The sequence below is a fragment of the Epinephelus lanceolatus genome, chromosome 15 (genome assembly GCF_041903045.1).
Source record: "Epinephelus lanceolatus isolate andai-2023 chromosome 15, ASM4190304v1, whole genome shotgun sequence".
Lineage (NCBI taxonomy): Eukaryota > Metazoa > Chordata > Actinopteri > Perciformes > Serranidae > Epinephelus > Epinephelus lanceolatus.
Genome location: NC_135748.1, coordinates 41,569,143 through 41,591,922, shown reverse-complemented (window position 1 = coordinate 41,591,922; position 22,780 = coordinate 41,569,143). Strand labels below are relative to the sequence as shown.

Below are 22,780 nucleotides of genomic sequence, written 5' to 3'. Positions count from 1 at the left end.
TTGTTTTCCTGAACGTTGTTGTTCTTGAACGCCTCCCTAGTTGTGGCTTAGGTTGGGGTGAGGAGGAGGAGGAGGAGGAGGATGTTGTTGTTAGCCTCAGCGATGGAAGAGAACATGCAGTAGCTGCACACACAGTTGGATGTTATAAAGGTATCCATCAGTCCTGTCTCACTATTTAAACTGTATTAAACCACGATGTGTTCGCTGATCTCACTCACGGTTTGATAACGCAGTCAAACACTGAGTGCATCTGTGGGGTAACGTTGGTGTCGCTGGCTAGCATGCTGTTGCTAGCTTGCTAACCTGCTAGCTAACCTCAGCTCATAGTTAACAGTCAAAGTTAATGCTGTTAGAAGTCACAGTTTGTAGATCTGCTGAGCTCTGTGTTTGCTTTTGGATCCGGTTTTTACGGTGTCACAAATATCTGCGCTTTGATAGATTAGCATAGAGCAGCTAGCTTCAGCTATGCTAACAACAAACAGTGATTGAAGCTCTGTTAGCTCACAGAGTTGGTTATAAGGTAGTTTTACCTGGTGTTGAAGTGTAAAGTAACAGTTGTTGTTGCAGCTGACTTACTTTATCTGCTTTATAGTGTCAGATGTGATTGTTAAAGAGACTCCAGATGTTTAGATGTGATGATCAACTCCTGCACAGGTTAGCCAGCGGTTAGCATGCTAACTTACCTGTGTTGTTGAGGAGCTTCGGGCAGACATGCTGCTGTTGTTTGTGTCTGCTGATGAGCTCTGAGCCTTGAGGCAACATGTTGTGCAAGTATCTCAACTCTTTAAAACTGCAAAGACAACTTGTCCTGTTCAAAGGTTACATAAGGTTTGCTGTAGATGTGCTGATCAAAGATTTACTAAATACTCACACATCAAAGTGGAGCTGCACGAAGATGATGGACAAACTGCCAGCTCTGACACCAAGATAATTTAACATGATTATTTATTGATTTTAGGAACAAACTTCCATGTTGTCCTACATGCAGAAATCTTTGCATCAAAATAAGACTTATATAATAAGGTTCTTCAATTCAGTTAAATTCAATTGAACGTCATTTATCCAGAAGGAAATTCTTGTGCCAGAGAATGCTTCAAATTACAGTAACACTAAGTACAGTAACCACAATTTTAACGATTCACAACCACTAACAACCAGTAGGTTCCTCATGTCAGGGTCACACACTGGGCCCATTTTTAGTACAATAGAGTAGGGCCTGACCGATATGGATTTTTTGGGGCCCATGCTGATTCCGATATTATGGAATAAAAAAATCCAATAACCGATATATCGGACGATTACATTTTTACATTTTTCAATTTAAAAAAACGTGAAACACCTGCTTTTGATGGCTTAAATGTAGTTCAAACACTCGTTACAAAGATATAAATTGAAGGAAGAACATTTTACTATTTTTAAATACTTTTATTATCAGAAATTGTGTGGAACAAGCAGCATATGAACACAGAATAAATAAAAAATATGATGTGCAAAAAGGCAAACCTCAAAATAAAATGAAATAAAATAATCATGACATTCACATGTATGTTCACAGTACCAGAGTTCTTCTTATTATTGCCAATTTAACAGAGGTAGGTTATAGTGCAAAAAGTACATCATTTCTAAGTAAAACACCATATTCCCTGCATTTTATTAGTGATGAAAATATAAGTGTTAACATCGGCGTCAATCGGACAACTTTTGGCCGATTGCTGATTATTCTCTAATAGCTATAATCGGCCGCTTAAATCGGCCGGCCGATAAATCGGTCAGGCCCTACAATAGAGTATTAAATATCTGGCAAAATATACAAATATATAAGTTTAGAAGTGTTTTCAAGGAGCAAAATCAAAACCCAGTGCCTAATAGAGTAACAGTAGGAGTACGATTAGCACAAGAGTTACTAAAAATGAACTAAAATGGTGTTAAAAGCAGACTGCACTTCATAATCAATGAGACGTTGTATTGCACATGGCTGAGAAAATGATATTGCACCACAGTGACATGTGACCATGATATTACAGAATAATATTGGACATAATGTTCTGAAGATCCTGAAGAGTAGTGACGTACATCATAAGAAGTAGCAGTGCACATAATGTAGGTGAATATTGTTGTCAGTGTCCTTTGTTTCAGCTCTTCTCGCTACAGGAAGGGGAGGAGTTATACCTATATAACTCCTACATATATCTTCACCTGAATTCAGGGCGTCTACTAGAACCAAAATATAATTAAAAATTTACCCAAAATGTCGGTTAACTAAAGATAAATACACGGCATCACAGAATGCAACCAAATGAAAACTAGGGATGCACGCTAATATCGGCACGTCATCTGTATCAGCTGATGTTGGCTTTAAAATGAACTATTAGAATCAGCTAGCATGTGTTTTAGTATTTTGCACAATGAATGAATATTACAGACACTAAACTGTATTTCATGTCTCCATCTGCTGGTGGGCTGTCACAATAAGAGTATGCATGTATAATATGATGTTAATTCCACTCCAGGAGAAACTTTATGAGCACTAAATCTAGGTGGGAAAAAGTGGATATATCAGTGTCAGTTTTGGTTATCGGCCAAATAAGTTGTAACATATTGTCGTATTGGATATCAGCAAAAAATTCAATGTTGTGCATCCCTAATGAAAACTGTGTTTATGAGTGGAGCATACATTTTATACGTTAATATCACAGTCAGTCAGATTGTGATTAATATTCTATTACGTGCAGCCCTACAACAAACATCTCCCCTGCCCTCTGCCTGTTGGTGTTTTACCCACCAGTTGCTAATATCAGATTAAGTTGGTGTCTCTCACTGCCCTGCCTGCTGCCCCCTAGAGATGCAGTGGCTGCGAGAGAACATGACCCACAGATCACACTGATTTTATAAATAGCCGCCCCTCTGGTGCTTTGGGAGTGAAGAGAAATGGTGATAGAGGTATTGTGAGGCGCGTCATAATGTCATAAACAGAATATAGGCCCAACTAATGAGGACGATGGGATCTCCAGACTTTACCCAGGTCTTTATTGGACTTAAACTATATTAAACTTCGCTGTTTGACTGATTAATCGCCCGATATGGTAAAGATCAGAGTAAGAAGAAACTATTTTTACTCAGTGAAGGCCAACTTTGCAGAAATCTCAGTCTTTTAAGGACTAATCATTTTCCAGCAAGCAAAGTGTTGCACCTCGTTTCTTGTTTGTAAATCAATATCACATAAGTGCCGTGCCGGATGTCGACTGTAGGAAGGTTAGCGTGCCAGCTTTTCTGTTTTGTGATTGCATTTGTCTTTGCTACCAGACAGATCTGAGAGAGAAACGGAACAGTTAAATGACATTATGTTCTCTCACTGCCAATGAGCTTGTAGCTTGAAGAGGCTCTGTTTGGCAAAACAGTGCAGATAAATAAATAACTCTCAGTGTGCAGCTGTCTTTCCACTTCATTCATTGATTTTACTTCGTCTTGAATCAAAACTTTGCCACATGTTCACACTGATATTGTCTTTTTCTAATGTTATGTTTTGCAGTTCAGTTCCCAAAACTTCAACACTAGAGATGGAGAGATGTTTCCTGTTTGTCTCATTTGGGTTTTTTGTTTTAATGGTTTGTTTTAGACGCCACTAAAGCTCTTACAATGGCAAACTTAAACCCACTTCTTCCAAACTGACGTTAGAACAGAAGGAGGTCATGGTCAGATGCATCTTGAGAAGGCAGTTTCAGTGTGGATAAACCCAACAGTCCCACAGGAGTATCTTCACCAGCCTCTGAGGCGTAGCTGGTGTTTCTCTCCCACCCTGTTTGTGAATGTTCAACAAGTCCAGACATAGCTCTGATGCTGCCTCCTGGCCACAGAGTTGCTCCATCAGCAGACTGGAATTAGACCAGTGTCCAGGTTAAACCCTGCTCTGACATGTGGTCTGTGTGGTACCAAGGCATGTTGCTGAATAGTTAGGTGTGGTTGTTTGATGAGACTTGAGCTCCCTGATCTGTGTCGGTTTGATGAGTACAGCTCACTGAACTGTTTTTGATGTCCAACAAAGGTTGAAACAAACTCACCACAACACATTTATTTATATTTGCATATGATTTAACAGAGCTTTGTTGTCTTGTCCTTTTTAAGCTTTGATTAATGACTCCTTTCTCTTTATTAAATTCTCTTTTCTCAACAGTAATGGGCTGATTTCCACTTGTGTTCAAGATGGCGAAAGACAGAAAGTGCATCCTCTGTGAAACAGTCCACACCTCCAAACAGGTAACTCCCCCTCAAACACGATTAACATGATAAATGTGTAAACACAGTATGATGTCATGTGACAGATTGAGGAGCTCAGGCTACATCAGTGCTGGAGTTTCACAAGTTGTTTGACAAAATTAATGTTAACAACTTGTCAGGTAATAAATTCAGCAGTTGTTGTGTAACAGTATGGGTGTAATTTTCATCATGATGCACAATGATACAACATTCGCTGATATCACAGAGTCTGTCATAATACACTTTCAACTCAGTTCAGGGACCTGTGAATAGTATGTCCTGCACAGGTTCACTTTTGAAATCCTGTACCCACCCTTACCCGTAAAGCTCAGTACCAGAACCGACCTGTGACGTGTCATTATGTCTAATTCAAAGCCGCACTCGTTGGTAAAAGTCCTGCGACTCGACCCACACCTGTGATTAAACCCCCTCAGGCTCCAGTCACTCACATTAAGCTGGTTCTCCATTCTTGAATTGGACGTCTCTTTGACTGGATGGTGCAAACATTCAATCACTGCCAGGTTAGGAAACATTCAGCATGCTCCTTCCACCACCATCAAACCTCCAAAGGATCTTTTTTTTACCTGTGTCTGTACCCCTGAATTTATATATGTATATATATGTATTTTTAACTGGAACGCAGCTTTTTGTGGGGCACCCCGCTGCAGGACTCTGTGAGACGATATCAATAAAAGTCCTCATTGTCTTTCTCTTGGCTGCTCAGTTACCATTATCTGCCTGGCAAACAGCCCCTAGCTCTGTTTGAATGTTTAGAAAGCAGGTGCACTTGGATGGAAATGATGACACAGACATGCCATGGCAATTTTAAAACAAAGCTGCACCTTGAAGATGATGATGAACATAATTGTTTTCACTTCACATCAATATTATTGGGTCGTTAATCATTGAATCAGTGTACAGATCCAGATCGATGTATCCTTACACCCTTGATTTACATTTTGTTGGCATTACTTTGTGTTTATGTTCTTAAATGTAGGTTTGTTGTAACAATTTTTAATAACCTTGCACACGTCATTTCCAATTTTTCATGAGCTTAAAAGAAAGCCTTATTATTCATGTCTCTGAGCTGCGACAGCCGTGGCTGGAAGCTGTTTGTTTTCGTGTTGTCCGTCTGTATGTACATCTGCTCCATCCTCGTGAACATGATATGCCGGAATTTCCTCAAATTTGGCACGAAGGTTGACTTGGACGGAAGAATAAACTGATTAGAATTTTGTGGTGAAAGGTTAAAGGTCAAGGTTAGTGTGACCTCACAAAGCATATTTTTGTCCATAACTGAAGAATTCATGCACTAACTCTGACCAAACTTGGCACAAATGTCTAACAGGATAAAATAATGAAGGTCAAAAGGTCAAAGGTCAGCTTGACTGTGACATCATCATGTTTTAACGTCATATCTCAGGAACAGAAGGGGAGACATTTGGTCAGATACTGAATTGGTGACTCTAATCTTGAAACTGTGCTGATTGTATAGATCTTCTGTGTGTGAAGCATCCATGTTTTCACTGACATGGATGGAGACTTAAAAACCCCCAAATCCAATGCAGCCACAAGTAAATTCCCTCTGTTGGGGATCAGTTAAATGTTATCTAACACCTAACTAAACAAGGAAACTTACAGGACATTGACAGGTGTATGGATGCCTTAAAGAACAGCTTTATTTTTCAACGTGTATCTGCAGGAGATGGATGAGCACATGAGGAGTATGCTGCACCACCGCGAGCTGGAGAAGCTCAAAGGCCGGTGAGTTGTTTCTCCAAAAATAAACAGCATGCAGAGACATCATGTAATTCTGTATCATGACTTTAAATTTCACTGATTTTTGCAGAAATACATTACAAAGACACATTTAGTTTCGCAGATAGTCATAGATAGCACAAGCTCTGGAAGATTTTTAGTATCAAAATCAGGTCCATAATGCATCTTATTCCACCCGCTATTTTTAAATGAATCAGTGATGTCAAGGCAAAATGTTTGACTTTGTATCAAGAGTTTTGTCCAAATGTATTTGGGTCACGATGCACGTGTGCACACGGGCACGTGTTCACAGTTATTGGGCAAGTGGATATGTGGGCAGCTGTCTCAACTGTGGCAAATATATTTAGACACAATCTCTCCGGAACAACAGGCGTGACCGATAGAAGGCAACTGGCTATCCTGTGACTCTCATGTAGATTAGTTAAAGTATGTGGCCTGTCGCTGAGAGGGAAGAATCTGGAGAGGAGCAAATGCTGATCAAGGGCTGGAGTTGTTGCTAAGTTACTGGGATTTCGTGCAAATACTGATGTGCAAAGATGGCATGGTTTTAAACTGGGATGGTTGGTACATTTGTAAAATAAAAAGGGAGGGAAAAGCAGCAAGGGAGAGGAGTTATTAAAGAAAAGTTTCACAAGAGTGCTTGGTGATTTAGAAACAGTGTCCAGGAATGCAGGAACAGGATGGCTGCAGCGTAACTTTAGCTCCAGCTTGATGCAGCTCTATGTGAGGTCCTTTTTCAGGTTGCATTGCTCCCACCTCTGCAGCTGAGAAATAACGTGTGAAATAAATGAAAGTAACACTATCGTACTGATAAAGAGTTTGCCAACTGCACGAGAGGTCAGAAAATGGCAGCATGCCATGACACAGATATGATAGAGAAGTTGAGAAGGAGCCAGCAGAGTCACCGCCCCGATCAGAACCACAGGATGACATACTTGGGAGAGGTTTTGAAGTGGAGGCTTTGAGCAGCTGCACACGGCTCCGGTTACACAGGCTTTGATTGGGATTGGTCGGCAGGATGCTCAGGCCTGTCCTAATAACACATGCTGGCTCGTAGGGGGGCTGGCTCCTGGCTCTGTGAGAGGAGTGTGAAGTCAAATACACACATCGCCTTGTGTAGAGTCTCAGAGCGCAGCGGTCACCATCATGAAAGGGCACTAGGCTGAGGGCGCTGTGCCTCTCTCCCCTCCGGTGCTGTGCTGCATGGCTGGTTGTGGCTGGATGCTGCCTGGGTCTGGCCTGGCTGCTCCTCCTGCCGTCGCTCTGCCACCTATGGCCTGCTGAAGAAACGGAAAACATGATCAGGATGATAAAGATTTTAACTTTTTTTTTTTAACAAGAGAAAAATTACAAGTTAGCTACCTCCTGATCTGTGACTGATAGAGAATTCGGAAGTTTTCTTTTTAAGGATTGTTGAGTATTCTCCTCTCCTTACTTTATTTTGACTTTGAAGCAACAGAAAGTAGAGCCAGAGTACGTAGCTGAGGGCTCTGCAGGCACAAACAAAACCAGACTAGATCAGAACGATGCCGGAAGGAACCATTGAACGCCCACTGTCTCCTTCCCTCCCCAGGGACTGCGGACACGAGTGCAGAGTGTGCAAGGTGACGGTGGTGAGCCTGACTGATTATGCCAGCCACATTTCCAGTCCCACGCACAAGCAGAATGTGGAGGCTGTGGAGCAGAAGAATGCTGGGAACGACCGGGACGAGGACTACTTCGACCAGGCTTTGGTGGACCTGATCGAGAAGAGAAAAGAACAGATCAGGTGAGACTGTTGTGCTGCTGAACACTGGTTTTTATGTGAATCTGTGGGAATAATAGTCAGTAGAGTTGCTTTAAAAAGACAGAAAAAGTTGTATTTACAAAAAGTAATTTTGTGTACTGCGTATTTATTGGTGAAAACATAAATTATGCCACAATAATTTTGCAAATACGAGAAATGACAAGTTTTTTTTGGACATTTTTTAGTAAAACAGAACACATTTCATATTTGTCAACATGACATTTGATCACTGGACCAGACCGCACGAGATTGCCGTTTCAAAATTCAGCAGTCATTATTTCCGTTACAATATTTCTCTGATTAACTGTTTAGCACCATTCTGTGTTTATTATGTTGTGATGATTTGTCCACAAATATAAATGCAGCTCATGAGTTTGTCGTTTGTGTGTACGTACGCCTTGTATAGTCACATTTCGCTCAGTGCTGCTCACAGGCCTGTTATAGCTGCGGCTGGAGTCGTATGTCAGGATGTAGCTGAAAATAAAAGCATGACCGCCACACAAAGTTCACACATGAGTTTACTGCCCTCCTACAAATTATAAAACACGACCAGAAACCTTCACTACAGCCCTGTGATGCTCTGAAATCTGGACTATATTATGTAGCTTTTCCTTTGATATATAACTGTGGTTTTCGGATTGTAAAACACAGTGACTCATGCTGTAATACCTCAAAATGCCTTTTGTATTGACCTCACTGTCTCACTGTAAACCTTGGAAAATATTTGACTGCAGCAGTTGAGAAAGTTAGATATGTGTCCAGGCAACACACATTCAACTGTCTGCTCGTCACGTGTCAGATCTTTTCTCTCTGCAGCTCAGTGCTGAAGGTCACACTGTGATCTGATCCCTGACACCGGACAGCAGTGGGTCAAGAGATGCAGTTGCCAAAGAGGTGTTTTTTTAAACAGATTCCAGTTAATCTGAAATACATTTGCCTCAAGCATTGCAGCAAATGAGCCTTAAACCTGCATATTTTTGCCCATTTGGGGGCAGCAGAAACAAACAGTATACACAGCTTTGACATTTTATATCCACTTTGAATGTGGCAATTAACCGTTTCAACATCTGTCCATTGATTCATGAAAGCAGCTGGCTGTTGCAGCTGGAAACAATACTGTCGAGAGTGGTGAGAGTCAAAATCAACCCCAAAATCAAAACTACGTATTTCTCATCTTACCTGTAGTACTATATATCAATCTAGATAGTTTTGGAGTGAGTTGCCAGGTGTTGGAGATATCAGCTGTAGAGATGTCTGCCTTCTCTTCAGAATAATGGAAGTAGATGTCACTCAGCTTGTGGAGCTCAAAACGCCAAAAATACATTTGAAAAACTCAACATCAGTGTCTCTTTCCAGAAATCATGACCTGGTTACGCAAAATAATCTGCTGTGAACAGATTGATTTAGGAACTATTTTCTTTGTACCAAACTACACCTGCCAACTGTATCACTGCGCAGAAGGAAGTGTGCATCTACTGCTAGCACCACTGAGCTAGCTAACGTTACAGCTCAGCTAAAGAGGATGCCATTAGTGTTTACAGCTCGCACTGTCATGTGCACAAGCCTTTCGTCCATGAGAAGATGTGCGCTTCATTTTGCACAGTGACGTGGTTTGGGGGAAAAAAAGATATGATATAAATCAGATTGAAGAAATATGTTGATATCTGTCTTTTGTTTGTAGAAAAGAGAAGGAGGCCGCTGCTGCAAAGCTGGCAAAAGAAGAAGAGGATCGTCGGAGAAAGGAGGAGTTTCAGCAGAGGTTAAAGGACGCTAAGGAGCGTTACCGGCTGGAGTGTGCCTGGAAGCAGCAGTCGCAGGGGTTCGGTGGATTCAGTCACCACAGAACTTGGTACAGGAGCAACCAGTTTAATACCAATGCAGAGGAGGCACAACCCTGGCAGCACAGTAGACAGGGAAAGAGCGCCACGTGGCATGCTCAGGAGCCTCCCAACCTCCAGAAATGGGCGTCTGGAGAGATCGCTGGTGGAAGCTTGCACAGCCAGGAAGGTTTGGGCAACAAGCAGTGGGATCAGGGTGCGTTTTCTGGTAATCAGCGAAGTCGACTGCCTTGGCTCAGCAATGGAGGCAGCAGTAATGGAGTCTACGGTCGGAACAATATCTCCCAGAGCCCACAAAGGGGCCGACCCTTGAGCCTTTTGGGGTCGTATCCGCCTCCACCTAGTTTTTTTGCCCAGGCTCTGAACCAGTTTCAGAATCCAAGCAGTGACCAGGGCGGTCAGCAGGGTGATGGGCGTCAGAATGGGGAGGGACAAACAGCAGAACCTGATAACAACAGTACTAAGTGCTCCAAGCCGTTTGGTAGTAATCCAAAGCTGGACAAAGCTTGTCGCTGGTCGCCCTATCCGGTCACAAAGGGGTTTGAATCTGTTCCCCATAAAGATCTCAACCCAAACCCATCAGAGAAGTACCCCAAAGTCCCCAAAGGTCAAGACAATGCCCGGGAAACCAGTGCTGTTAACAGACAGTCCAGACCTGAACAGAAACGAGGGCAGCTCACAGCGAGTGGACAAAGTGTTGAAGAGAAAGGGAGACATAAAACAAACCCCAAAACTAAACCCAGAGATCAGAGCAGCAGCAGCAGCAGTAGAAGCAGCAGTGCACAGAGAGATGGCCACCAGAACGCCGCATCTGGTCCCTCCAATCAAAAGGCAAATAAGCCGTCGCTACATAAAGATTGGAAGATGTCCTCACTTCCTGGTCTCAGCAGCGCTCAACTCAGCAAGGCCTCCAGTCAAGCACAATCAAAATCAGCTCCAAAGCAGAGTGGACTCAGTTCCCAGCTGTCGGCTGTTGGGGCACTTCAGTCGAGGCAAGAACGGCAGCTCCAGGAAACGTTCAGGAAAGCCCGACAGGCTGTGTTAGAAAAGAGGAGCTCGTTGGATAGTTTGAGAAACAAAAGTATGGAGATGACGCTGCACATCGTGGAGGAGCAGCAGAGGGATCAGAGTCAGGTTGGAGTGAACAAAGAAAACAGGCAGAACGCAGCTAAACCCAATCTGCCTGATTTAGTCAGACCAGAAAAGCAATCATCAGACAGCAGCCAGTTTCTCCAATCATTGCAAGTGAGCACCTCTACAATGGAGAGCTCAGAGCCTGCAGCCTTAAGCCGGGAAGATGAAGAGGGTCAGAGGAGAGCGGAGAAGGAAACGTGCCCTGTGGCCGCCGATGAAGCCATGCAGGCTGTAGAAGCAGGGCAGAGCTCAGAGAGCGACACCTCCAGAAGTGGTGAGGCTCAGACGGTCTCGGGTTCAAACACGTCAAGTCTGTCTAAACTTGATCTGCCTCCCGTCCTGAAACGTGACCTGACCAAACACATCAGCTCCAAGAGCAAAACCGGTGGCCACGAGCCCAACCTGAACATTGCCAGACGGGTGCGAAACCTGAGCGAGTCGCGAAGGAGTGACACAGAAAAGGACTCGGGTCTCAAACCGACTGTGCGTCAGCTCATCAGCTCATCTGGGTCTCGCCGCAATGTGAACTGGGAACAGGTGTACCAGGAGGTCAGGAAGAAGCAAGACAAAGGGAAAGGCATGCCAAGGTGAGTTCTTGATCGCACATTTAGAGTTTGATGCATTCTTTTCTTGTTACTTTAAGCTCATGTTGTGTCCTGTATGTGCTCCAGGTTTGGGATAGAGATGGTGCCGATCGACCAGGAGGACCAGAGCCAGGAGGAGGACGACATTCCCCTCCTTGAGGGTTTCCAGTGGGAGTCGTTGACGGACATCTCCGCCTCCCGAAAACGCTCCTTATCAGAGAGCAGCGTCGCCCCTGCATCCTCTAATTCCCTGTTTACATCCTTCATGTCGAAGGAGACGCCACAGAGGGAAGCCCTCAGCTCAGAGCAGCAGGGATCCTCTGTTTCTCCTGACACCATGTCCACTCAAGGGAACAAAGACAGTCAGCGTCAGCAAGAGGTGGAGCAGATGCTCGGTCAGCTTGAAACTAAAGCACAGAAGCAGCCAGAGAAGTTAACGTCAGCGACAGTGAAGGCCCTGCAGCGGTCTGATTCGGTGCTCGGGGACAGCAGTTCGGGGACAGAGATGTACGACGGCCAGGGGACAGGAAAGAGGCGAAGAGCTGCTGGGGTGAGTAAAGGAAGTAAAAGGGAACTCCAACCGATTTTATGTATTAAAAATCAGGCCCCCAGGAAGTGCACCAAGCTTTGAAGCCAATTTTCATAGTGGCCAAACAGTGGTACTACAATATCTGGGGTCTGTCACTTGATGCCACTGGGCCCAGAAAGACTTTTCCCATTGACTTACATTTGGAAAGAGACATCTATAAGTCAATGGATACATTTTTTCTCATTCCTCTGCGTGAGGCTAGCAACTCAAGGCTACATTTCAAACATATTATCTTAATCTCCTACCAAACCATCAGTGTTTGTATTGCATTGTGGGTATTGTAGGCTCCAGGTTTTTATAAGGAAAAAGAATGCATGCAATAAAGAAGATGATATCTCTGGTCCTGCAGCATCGATTTTTATACTTAAAAAGTCCATAACCGGTGTTACAGTGGTGCAATGCTACGTAAATACAAAGAAGCAGATCATAACTCTTCGCTTTCTCCCTGTAGGACGTTCCAAGTGCAGAGACGTCTTGTTTGGAACACAATAACAAAAGGAGGAAAGTCAAATCCAAAAAGGGTTCGTATCCACGATTTCTGTTGCATTAATTAAACCAACATGTAAACAAGTAAACTGTATTGCATCCAGTTTGAAATGTCCTAGTTTTTTCTGTGCTATATTGTCTCTCACAGCATGAAACTCTGAGTTGTGCTTCCGATGTTTCATGAATATGTTTTGGTGCCTCTGTGCAGAGCGGTTACAGATCGACCAGCTGCTGGCTGTGTCTCTGCGGGAGGAAGAGCTGAGTCGCTCCCTGCAGACTGTGGACAGCAGCCTTATCCAGGCCCGTGCTGCGCTGGAGGCCGCCTACCTGGAGGTGCAGCGTCTCATGGTGCTCAAACAGCAGGTAAAAAGAAAATCATAGAAGCACCTACGTGCCGAACCTTTAATTTAAATTAAATTAAATTAAAAATGTGTCTGTTAACTTTTGCTGTTGACAAACAACAGACAAACAGTCTTGAAGGGCACCTGTATAAACTGTGTGGAGTGAGCCTCTTCACTCAGAGTACATATGTAACCTGTTATTAGTGTGTATGTGTGTGTGTAAGACCACATGACAGTGCTTTTCATGTCATGTTCCTAAGTCAGTATTATATATTAGCCCTTACAAGCAGAAGTATTCACTTTCTGATGGCTCTTGTATGATTTCATCTTCTTTGTCTCAGATGACCGGAGAGATGAGCACGCTGAGAAACAAACGCATCGAGTTACTAAAAGGGATGCAAGGTAAGGACTCTTACTGGTCTTACTGGTCTTGAGGCCCAGACAAACCAAACTGACATCAAAGAAGTAGTGACGACAAAGGCTGACTGTTGTGCCACCTGCCGTCGCCTTTGTCTCAGCACCAAATGTTGCACTTGAACACACTAGGAAGACACCAGCCAACCGCCAACATCCTGCACCTGGGTGACAGGAAACAACTCTCCATATCAGCAGGCGGTGGTAGTCTGTATTCGTCATTCAGAAAGGGAAACTGGAGGGTTGACAGGACAAAGCAACAGGTCGCTCGTTAGCCAGTTAGCCAGCAGCTGACTGTGAAAATGAAAAGATATTTTTGAGTGCATTAAATGTAGAAAAACTTAGTACCAGTGACTATATTGCAGGTCAGAGCTATTACAATTTAAACAGGCTATAGAAACTAATTCATATTAGAACCAATGAGTTGTTATTGTAGTTGTCATAGCACTTATACTGGATGATTTTAGGCTCTCAAAATACTGAAATAAACGGTGTAATTAAGTTTGTGTTGTGTGGTTTTTACAGCAGGTAGTATGGACGAAGCACCTCCGTTCAAACTGAAAGAAGAAAAGATGGATACAGTAGAAGCTGAGTCGTACATGCCCTCCTCCGTTCTGCTCTCCCCTGTCACTGACACCGCTGTTCCTGCTGCTCCTCCTGCTCCTCCTGCTGCTGCTGCCCTGAGTCCAGGTCTTCCTGCGGAGCGCGCCTCTCCTCCCTCCCCTCCCTCCTCCAGCCTTCCCTTCATGCCTATAGTCGTCAAGCAGGAGCCTCAGTCTCCTGTCCACGTCAGCTCAGAGATGGATCCTGTGGACAGTATAACCCACTGTGCTCACAGCACCACTCCAGAGCTGCCTGCTGCTCCTGCTGCAGCCTCTCCACCAGGTAACATCATACAGAACGTTTCTGTCAATGTTTTCATGCAATACAGTTATCTGACAAGAAACATAATGATGTGCCGGTAAAATGCAGTATCTAGAAAATGTGGATGTAAACGTTGCTGACTTAGAAATATCCCAAAAAAAGGTTCATGAGGAACGTTTAGACCGCCTGGTCCTAGATCAGGGAAGGTGTTCAGAAATCTGACTTTATGGCACACAGTAATAGACAACCATGCATTTTACCTGCCAGATTTACTTAGTTAGACATGTAACTCAAGGGAAAATGGAGAAAGTTCCTAAAAATGTCCTCTGAGTTTCTACTCATGTCAGTTGAATTTGCAGAGTTCTGATTATCCACGTGTTTTTGAAACTCTTGCAGATCCTGTCCTTAATTTCCAGCCGTCTCCTGACAGAAAGTCGGAGCCGTACCAAACTAACACAGAACATAACTGGGAGAACTTTAACGAGCCTGCAGACAGCAAAGAGAGTTTGTCAGGACTGGTTGAGTCGACAGAAAAGGCCATACAGGCAACAAGGAGCTGCCTCGCCTCTTTGCCCGACTTCAAACCTCCTGTGAAGCTTCTCTCACCCAGCAGGGGGGGCTCTGAGGTGGGCAGTGTTGGTGACTGTGCAGCCTTTGAGCCTCCGTCGCTCCTCAATGCGCCCACCTCTCCATCTGAACGTGGGAAGCGCGTGAGGAAGCTGAAGAAGAGGAAGGTGCTGAAAAAGGCCCAAGGGACGGAGCAGCCTGAGAGCAGCGACACCGAGATAGACGGAGAGGCCTTGAGGCCGAGGTGGCTTCGACCTCGCAGGAGACCCAGTGGAAGCTCTCAGGTCAGCACCTCCACTCCGCCCTTAGAGGAAAGAGAGGGTGATGTGAACATGGAGGGCGGCGAGGAGGCCTCTGAGAGGCTGTTTGCAGACATCAAACCTGAGACAGAGGATTCCAAGTCCCCCAAACACATGGTGGAGCTCCCCCAGGTGGCCCCTGCTGAACCTACGATGAACTTGGATTCCGAGGAGAGCATGGAGGTCACTGCACCCTGTCAGCAGCCCCACACAGATGCCCTGGTTCCAGCTTCCCCTCCGGCCCAGGTCCCTGACTCCTCCAGACCTGAACCACAGAGCCTGGCCTGCAACGAGGTCACCTCCACCAGTGACATGGACGTGTGTCGATCCTCAGAGAGGTCAGACTCTTCAGCTCTTTCAGCTCACAGTCCACTTATTTGCCTGTTCTGGAGCTTTCAACCGAATCACTCATAATCTTTAAAAGTCAGAGCATCTACAACTCGACGGTCACCGTGCAAACTCAATCTGCTGATGAGGACTGTGTGATTCATTCAAAAGCTCCAGAACGAAAGATTCATGGTAGCTGACATTCTGTCAGAACTTCACACTGCTTTTATTTGTCTTTTGCCTCAGCTAATGACCCACTATGATCTTCTGTATGGAGTCTAAATACAGATACTTTTATTCACAATTAAACCCAAACTAAAATCCCTCATCATTTCCTCCTTCTCTCCCCTCAGTGACATGCCGTTCCCCATCACATTGCCTAAGACAGTGAAGACCTCATCAGGTAAGTTCACCTCTGGAGAGCTGTTTGTGTTATAAAGTGTTATACTTAAACAGAACCAGCGCGTGCGACATGGTGTTCATCCATTTGGAAATTGTTTAATTATGTGGATAATGGCACACATTTTAGACAGTCTCTCCTGAAAGACATTCGTAGTTTTGCACTCATTTCTTCACATTAATAGTGACAGAAATAATTATGGGAAAATGAAAAAGAGAGCTGGAGGGAGAAGTTAAAACCCAACTCAATCACTTCAACACACTCCATGCCGTGAGCCTCCATGTTTGAATACATATCCTAACTATAAAATCACACCAGCTGCCAGAATTAGAAATGCCTTCCTCCTGGAGCAGGTTAAAATAGACTCTCTGAGTGCCCAAATTACTTTTTATGGGCATGATATTCATAGAGTTGTTAGTTGTGACGCTGTGTGAGCCTGATGATTGGGTGATGAACGGACACAGCTTTCTCAGAATGTGTATATTTAACCTGAGGTACACTGAACGCTGCTTTAAAGGATCATTCAGAGAAAAACGTACAAAACCCACACTTAGGAAATGATCTGGAGGACGTGTATTAGATTAAATGATTTAAATTAGATTAAAACAAGCACCGTATATGACCTTGCTGAATCGTAACCTCAGTGTTGTGATACATATCGTCAGATTCTTGCCTTAATTTTAAGTTAATGGCATTTCTACAAACTGCTCTTCATCCCTGTGTTTCCCAGATGCGTGCTCTGACCACGGTGAGGATGATTTACCCACTGAGGGTGTGTTCGAGGGCCATCAGGAGGCGGTGAACGCCATGCAGATCTACAATGGGCTGCTGTACACGTGTTCAGGAGACCGCACCGTCAGAGCCTTTGACCTGGTGGTGGGTGTCGAATTTCTGCTGCTGTTTGTCAGGATGTTGGGATTTTTTTATTAAGTTCTTATTTTCTGTGGGCGCAGAAAAACAAACATGTTCTATCTTGTTGTTGCAGAGCCACAAATGTGTCGGTGTGTTTGAGGGTCACAGCTCCAAAGTGAGCTGCCTGCTGGTGTCCACGGCTCCCAGTCTGCATCATCGCCTTTATTCTGGTTCCAGTGACCAGACCATCTGCTGCTACAGCCTCAAGGTGAAGACACACATCTTCTTTCACGCATTAATCACATTAACAATGGATACTTTTTGCAGCACTTAATGAATATTTAGTCATTCACTGGTCAGATACACATTATAGGTTTGTTAAGTAATGCATTATGTTTTTGTCTTTATTGTGCTGGTTGTTATCAACTCTACTATTGACCTTGAATTGAGTTCAGTGGGAACAGTAGAAGAGTATCAGAAGTTGTTATTCTTCTCTCCACATGTATAAAAATGTATAATTAGGATAATATTTTGCACAGCATTCACTTTCTTTTCAATGACTGTTTCAGTTCACACATTTCTTTCTGGATTCTGACACTTAGTTGATGTCGTTTTATCGTCCACAGACACGAGAGCTGGAGCAGCAGTTCTCTCTGTCAGACCGAGTCCTCTGCCTCCACAGTCGGTGGAAGATTTTATACGCTGGTCTGGCAAACGGCACAGTGGTGACCTTTAACCTCAAGGTGAGCCATGTGGTGTGCACAGAATATACATTAAGTAGTTAAAAAGGTCCGCTCTGCCTTTACTCCCTCTGTCCCAGCTGTTGTTGGTGGTATTTCGGGGCCAAAGTGGTGTCTCTCCTTTTAATCCAGAGACACCCGCTTGCCTGTTCGGCAGCGTTAGTGAGGGCTTTGACAGCCTGACGTTGGGCCTGGCCTCGAATTCTCATGTCCTTTAGCAGCCTTGTTGATTTACCCACGAAGCCTCTGCAGCCAACTTTAACTGGGCAAACCTTCGCTTTCCAGCCACGTTGCTCAAAGCTGGCTGCCAGCTTGGTGTACTTAAGGCTCTTGGATTCGTAGGCCTCCTTCACAGCATCTTCTCAGGGCACAGTAAGCTCAATGATGTAGATGAGGAGTGAGGAGGACCAAGTACAAGGTCTGGTCTGGGGTTAGCAGAGGCGATCTCAAATGGAAAGCATAGCTGCTGATTCAGATCTGCCAGTCTCGTGCCCCTCGCTGGCTGATGTCTGATTTTACCGTACAGGCTTTGGATTGATTTGCACCTTTGCACACAAACTGTCTTGTAAGTGTGGGATGGAAAGATGGAGGAGGTGGAGCATTGATGGATGTCCGTCTGATCTCCAGGGCAGCTACTAGACCTGCAAATTAATCGGTAATGAAATCAAGCGTTAGTTGCAGACCTAATATGAACCATCACAGACCAGGTGTCACATGAGCAGCAACAGTGTGCTGCAGTATGTGCTTGTTACTTAATATAACCATCTAAAGATAATATTTTCACACATTTAGTTTTTGCAGGAACTGGGAAAAAACTCAAATGCATCATGTCAGAAAATGTATTTAACAGCTTTTCAGGAGAAAAGTTGGAAACACGTGACGGTCTCTATTAAAAGGCTTTCATTTCTATTTTGCATTCTTTGTTTAGACAAACAAGCAGATGGACGTGTTCGAGTGTCACGGGCCGCGAGCTGTGAGCTGTCTGGCCTCTTCGCAGGAGGGAGCCCGGAGGATCCTGCTGGTCGGCTCCTACGACAGCACCATCAGTGTGAGGGACGCCAAGAGCGGCCTGCTGCTGCGCACGCTGGAGGGACACACCAAAACTGTCCTCTGCATGAAGGTAACTGAGCTTCAACACTGAGACTACGTAACTGTTGGAGTCTGTTTCAGCAGTGGAATGCACAGAAACAAACAGAGGAATTTAAAAAATGTTCATCTTGCAGGGAGTTTTAAACTTTTCTGTCACAGTGACTTTAATTTGTGGTTGTGTGTGTGTGTGTGTGTCTCTCAGGTGGTCAATGACCTGGTGTTCAGTGGCTCCAGTGATCAGTGTGTCTACGCACACAACATCCATGTGAGTCCTCCTGTTTCTCTCTTCATACATAAGAAGATTTGATGTGACAGTGTTACATCTTTATATTTCCTTCTTGAATGTAAAGGCCTTCTCCACAGCGCAGTGAAATCACAACCTATAATGTCTAATAAATGTACATCACACTTTATTTCCTGTGCCTCTCGTACAGACCGGAGAGCTGGTGCGGGTCTATAAGGGCCACAGTCACGCTGTCACTGTCGTGTCCGTCCTGGGGAAGGTGATGGTGACGGCTTGTCTGGACAAACTGGTCCGCGTCTACGATCTACAGGTCTGCATCCTTAAACCATCTCTGTCTTTTAAATGTATCTGTCTGTTAGCCACTCTGCCCTCTGAGCACACTGCTTAGTTACGTTCAGGTGTGAACGCCACTTCAGCATATTTTTGTGAAGCTGAGGTAAAGACAGAGGATTTCTAAATATAGTTTATTGCAAGTAAAAGGACAGTGTGCACGAATTCTCTCTCCTCCTGTCTGTGGACTTTTCCTCATAAGCACCTCTCCCACATCTCCTGTTAGGCTGTACTCTCAATAAAGGGAAAATGCCCAAAAAATAATCTTTACAAAAACAAACCTGTTTTGTCTCCACAGTCTCACGACCAGCTGCAGGTTTATGGGGGACACAAGGACATGGTGATGTGTATGGCTATCCACAAGAACATGGTGAGAGTCCTGCTGATTGAAACTTAACAAGGAAAATATGTTAAAAACACTGATTAGAGACATAATTGATCCTAACTGTAACATGCTGGAGAATAAACTGATTTGATTGGCTCTCAAACAGGATGAGGATGGTCACAGTCATGTTTCATGTCACCTGTTTAAATTAGATTTTAATTAGTTGATATGTCTTTAACATATGATCTATACATAGTTTCTGGTATTTGGAAAACATGAGCCTAAAGTTTAGATCTTAACAGATTATTAATGTTCATTTTGTGTTTCAGATCTACACAGGTTGTTACGACGGCAGCGTGGAGGCCGTCAAGCTGAACCTGATGCAGAACTATCGCTGCTGGGTAAGATGAGGGACAGGGAGCAGAGCTGAGAGGTGGAGGGATGAGTTTATTCAGATGATGTGAGACTGTGATGTATTTAGGCAGCTGTGACACCAGAACACAAGAAGATTCAGGAGATGTTAACATAACTAATTAACAAATCTTGAGTGTTTCAGATTGTAAAACATTTTTTCTGCCTCCAAACTCATCACAAAGCTTGAGAGAGTCAGAGCTAACAAGCACCCTGAATTTGGTTATCAACTCTTTGTTATCCCAGACTTCCTTCTTTAGACTCTGTTAATCATGTAATAGGGAGCGTTTGACTCCACTACCAGGTGAGCCGTGCAGGTGATGTTGCCAGGTTAAAAAAGAGCCACCAGCTGTCTGGTGTTTAAAAGAGTATTAACCAAGTTTGAATGTGAACTCTCTTTATAATGTGTCGGTAAAAACGTTCCTGCAGCTGTGAGGGCTCTCTGGTCATTAGTGATTAACGATGTTGTGTCGACAGTGGCACGGCTGTTCGCTGGTGTTCGGGATGATGGAGCATCTGCAGCAGCACCTGATCAACGACCACACCAGTACCAACTCCCAGACGCTTAAATGCCGCTGGAAAAACTGTGAAGAGTTTTTCTGTGCACGCAACAGCTCCAAGCAGGTATAAAAAAACAACACACAATTGAATGTGTTTTTAGTTTGTAGATCAGTGGTTCTTTGGGCCAGAGACCCCCATCAGTAAAAATGTGGGCTAATTGTCTTCCCCAGATATTAATGCATTAAATTGTTCAGTGTTTTATCATTTAAAAAGTTTGTCTTTAAAGCCAAGTAACAGATTTTATCCAACTGGACAGTTGGAAAATCATTATCACGTTTGTGTGTTTCAGGGGATGCTGGTGCACATGAGGAAACACACTGAGGAGGAGATTGAACTGGAGCCTTAAGGGCTGGTGGTGGGAACGCCGTTTCTCCCCGAGCCCTCCTCCCTGTCCTGCTTCCTTTAACCCCCCTCCCCACTGTTAACCTCCCATATTGGGGGGATGTTCTTGGGACCCACTTCTTTTGGCAGCGCTCCTGTCGAGCCTGACGAGTGGCGTCTGACGACTCCATCCTTTATGTTCCGTGTTGGAATCCAACCAAAATACAATCATTAATGGAGGGTTGGTTGTGCTGTCATTTCTTTTTTTACGCTCTACAGAAACACGCCTTCCTCTCTCTCCGTCTGTCCGTCTGACCACTGCAGTTCCTCTTTTCACTGACCAAAGTACGACACACACGTGACTTTTTGTTTATTGAAGAAGCTTCAGCGTTGCCGGTATCAGAGGGCTTTGTTCCGCTTTTCTGTCCAAACTGCAACAGATCCCGATAATCGTCTTCCAGACTGGTCGGCGACAGTATGGCATGGGCTCAGAGATGTTTTTATTGTTGTTGTGCAGTTGTGATGTGTCATGTTGAGCAACCTGTTTATTCATTATTCAGTCAAAGTTAACTTTTTGTTTCTGACGGGGACGAGTGATTTAAAGTCTCCCAGCCGTGTTTTAGTTCGACGGTGTGGTTATTTGTTTTGAAGACGTTGAAGTGACACAAATTCATTTATTTTCAGTTTGATTTTTTTTTTCTTTGTTTCAGTAAAAACAAATTTTAACATTTTTTTGTTTCGTTTTGTTTGGAAATTAGGATCTTTTTTATTTTATTTTATTTTATTTTTTTTTTTGTCTGTGGTTGTTGCTCAGTGATAATAAGGCGTTGAGGGACTTTGGTGCAGTGTGTGTGACTCGGCCTGAAGTTGCCATTTAAGAATTTACATTTGCAGTGATAACAGATCCAAAACGTGGTGGTGACGGTGGTGTGTTCGTTCCTACATGTGTTTATCTGTGTGGGTTTATTCTTCCTGACAGTCAAGAGTGGTTTAACCCTGTTTTCCATGAGTGACATAATGTTTTTATGACACAGTGATGTTGTTTTTTTTGGGGAATTTATTTAATATTTGGAGCATCGAGCAGAAGGCAGAGATATTTTCCACAGTGCAGATCGTTTTCTAAAGAAGTGTGGAGGTGAAGGATGTTTCGAGGAGGTGTTTGATGGAGGAGCGTGAAGGGAAGAATTAGGATTCATCTCCCATGCCATAACCTCAAGTTTGTAACACAATACCACTTTTTTAAAAAGGCATATTCAGCCCGTTTTAAGCCCACGCTCTCTTCAGCAGACTTGGTGTGTGGTTACAGCTCTCGTGGTAGCTGAGGGGTTAATGTGACGTTCTCGCAGCCGCCATCTTCCAAACTCGCCTCATGTGCTCGTTATTTATGTCTGAGAAAAGCGTGCAGCTCACCTCTTACCTGGCATTCCTGAGTTTCTTCAAGTTTTTCAGTTGTCAAAGTTATGAAGAGATATTTTTTAAGAAAGTGCAATCTAAAACATTGTTATTAATAATAATAAAAAAATGGTGCAACATCATTAAACAGTTGTCTGTGTTTTTTTAATGGTGCTTTTGATTTTAAAGCTCCAGATATGTTGATAGAAATGGAATATAATATAATAAATATATTTTCTTTAGTGTATAATTGCCTGAAAATAAAAATCACCGTTTATATCTACATAGGGAGCAGGTCCTCGTCTATGGAGATCAGCATGTTGCACAGCCATGTTTGTACAGTACCCCAGAAAGGACAAACCAAACACTGGCCCTAGATAGTGACATTCACATTTTTGCATCAGCTGCTGCAGCTAGCAGCCCCGCCGCAATGAGAGGCGTCAGAAAACACTGATTGTTCTGCCTCCGTGCCAGCGATAGCCTTGTTATGTTTTTAGTTGTCTGTCCGTCTGATTCTTGTAGACACGATATCTCAAGAATGCCTTGAGGGAATTTATTCAAATTTGGCACAAATGTACTCTTGGACTCAAGAATGAACTGATTAGAATTTGGTGGTCATAGGTCAAGGTTCTGTTACCTCATCCGTCTCTTTCTTGTGAACATATCTCAAGAACACCTTGAGAAAATTTCCTTAAATTTGGCACAAACATCCACTTGGACTTAATGATGAAGAGATTAGACTTAAGCGGACTGATCAGAATGCAAGGTTACCGTGACCTCGTCTGTTGCTTTCTTGTCAACATATCTCAAAAACACCCGGAGGGAATTTCCTCAAATTTAGCGCAAACGTCCA

The 22,780-nt window shown here is 43.8% G+C and overlaps 1 protein-coding gene across 1 annotated transcript; it reads left to right on the top strand.

Moving 5' to 3' along the window:
* The first annotated feature begins 50 nt into the window (after positions 1-50).
* On the top strand, positions 51-20,775 carry znf106a (zinc finger protein 106a). Its single transcript, XM_033642550.2, has 22 exons — positions 51-150; positions 4,172-4,254; positions 5,957-6,018; positions 7,607-7,801; positions 9,501-11,378; positions 11,463-11,925; positions 12,416-12,485; positions 12,659-12,813; positions 13,133-13,193; positions 13,731-14,090; positions 14,466-15,273; positions 15,616-15,665; positions 16,393-16,538; positions 16,648-16,782; positions 17,141-17,257; positions 18,183-18,374; positions 18,546-18,608; positions 18,778-18,897; positions 19,216-19,287; positions 19,572-19,643; positions 20,131-20,277; positions 20,504-20,775. Exons 2-22 carry the CDS (start codon positions 4,201-4,203, stop codon positions 20,558-20,560), a joined length of 5,277 nt encoding a protein of 1,758 aa, XP_033498441.2. The 5' UTR covers positions 51-150; positions 4,172-4,200; the 3' UTR covers positions 20,561-20,775.
* The last annotated feature ends 2,005 nt before the right edge of the window (positions 20,776-22,780 follow it).

Bases quoted from the DNA above. Each gene is read 5' to 3' on its own strand.
- znf106a (XM_033642550.2), top strand. From the start codon at position 4,201: ATGGCGAAAGACAGAAAGTGCATCCTCTGTGAAACAGTCCACACCTCC. The intron at 13,194-13,730 runs GTAAGGACTCTT...TGGTTTTTACAG, and splicing joins GTTACTAAAAGGGATGCAAG to CAGGTAGTATGGACGAAGCA. The intron at 15,666-16,392 runs GTAAGTTCACCT...TGTGTTTCCCAG, and splicing joins GACAGTGAAGACCTCATCAG to ATGCGTGCTCTGACCACGGT.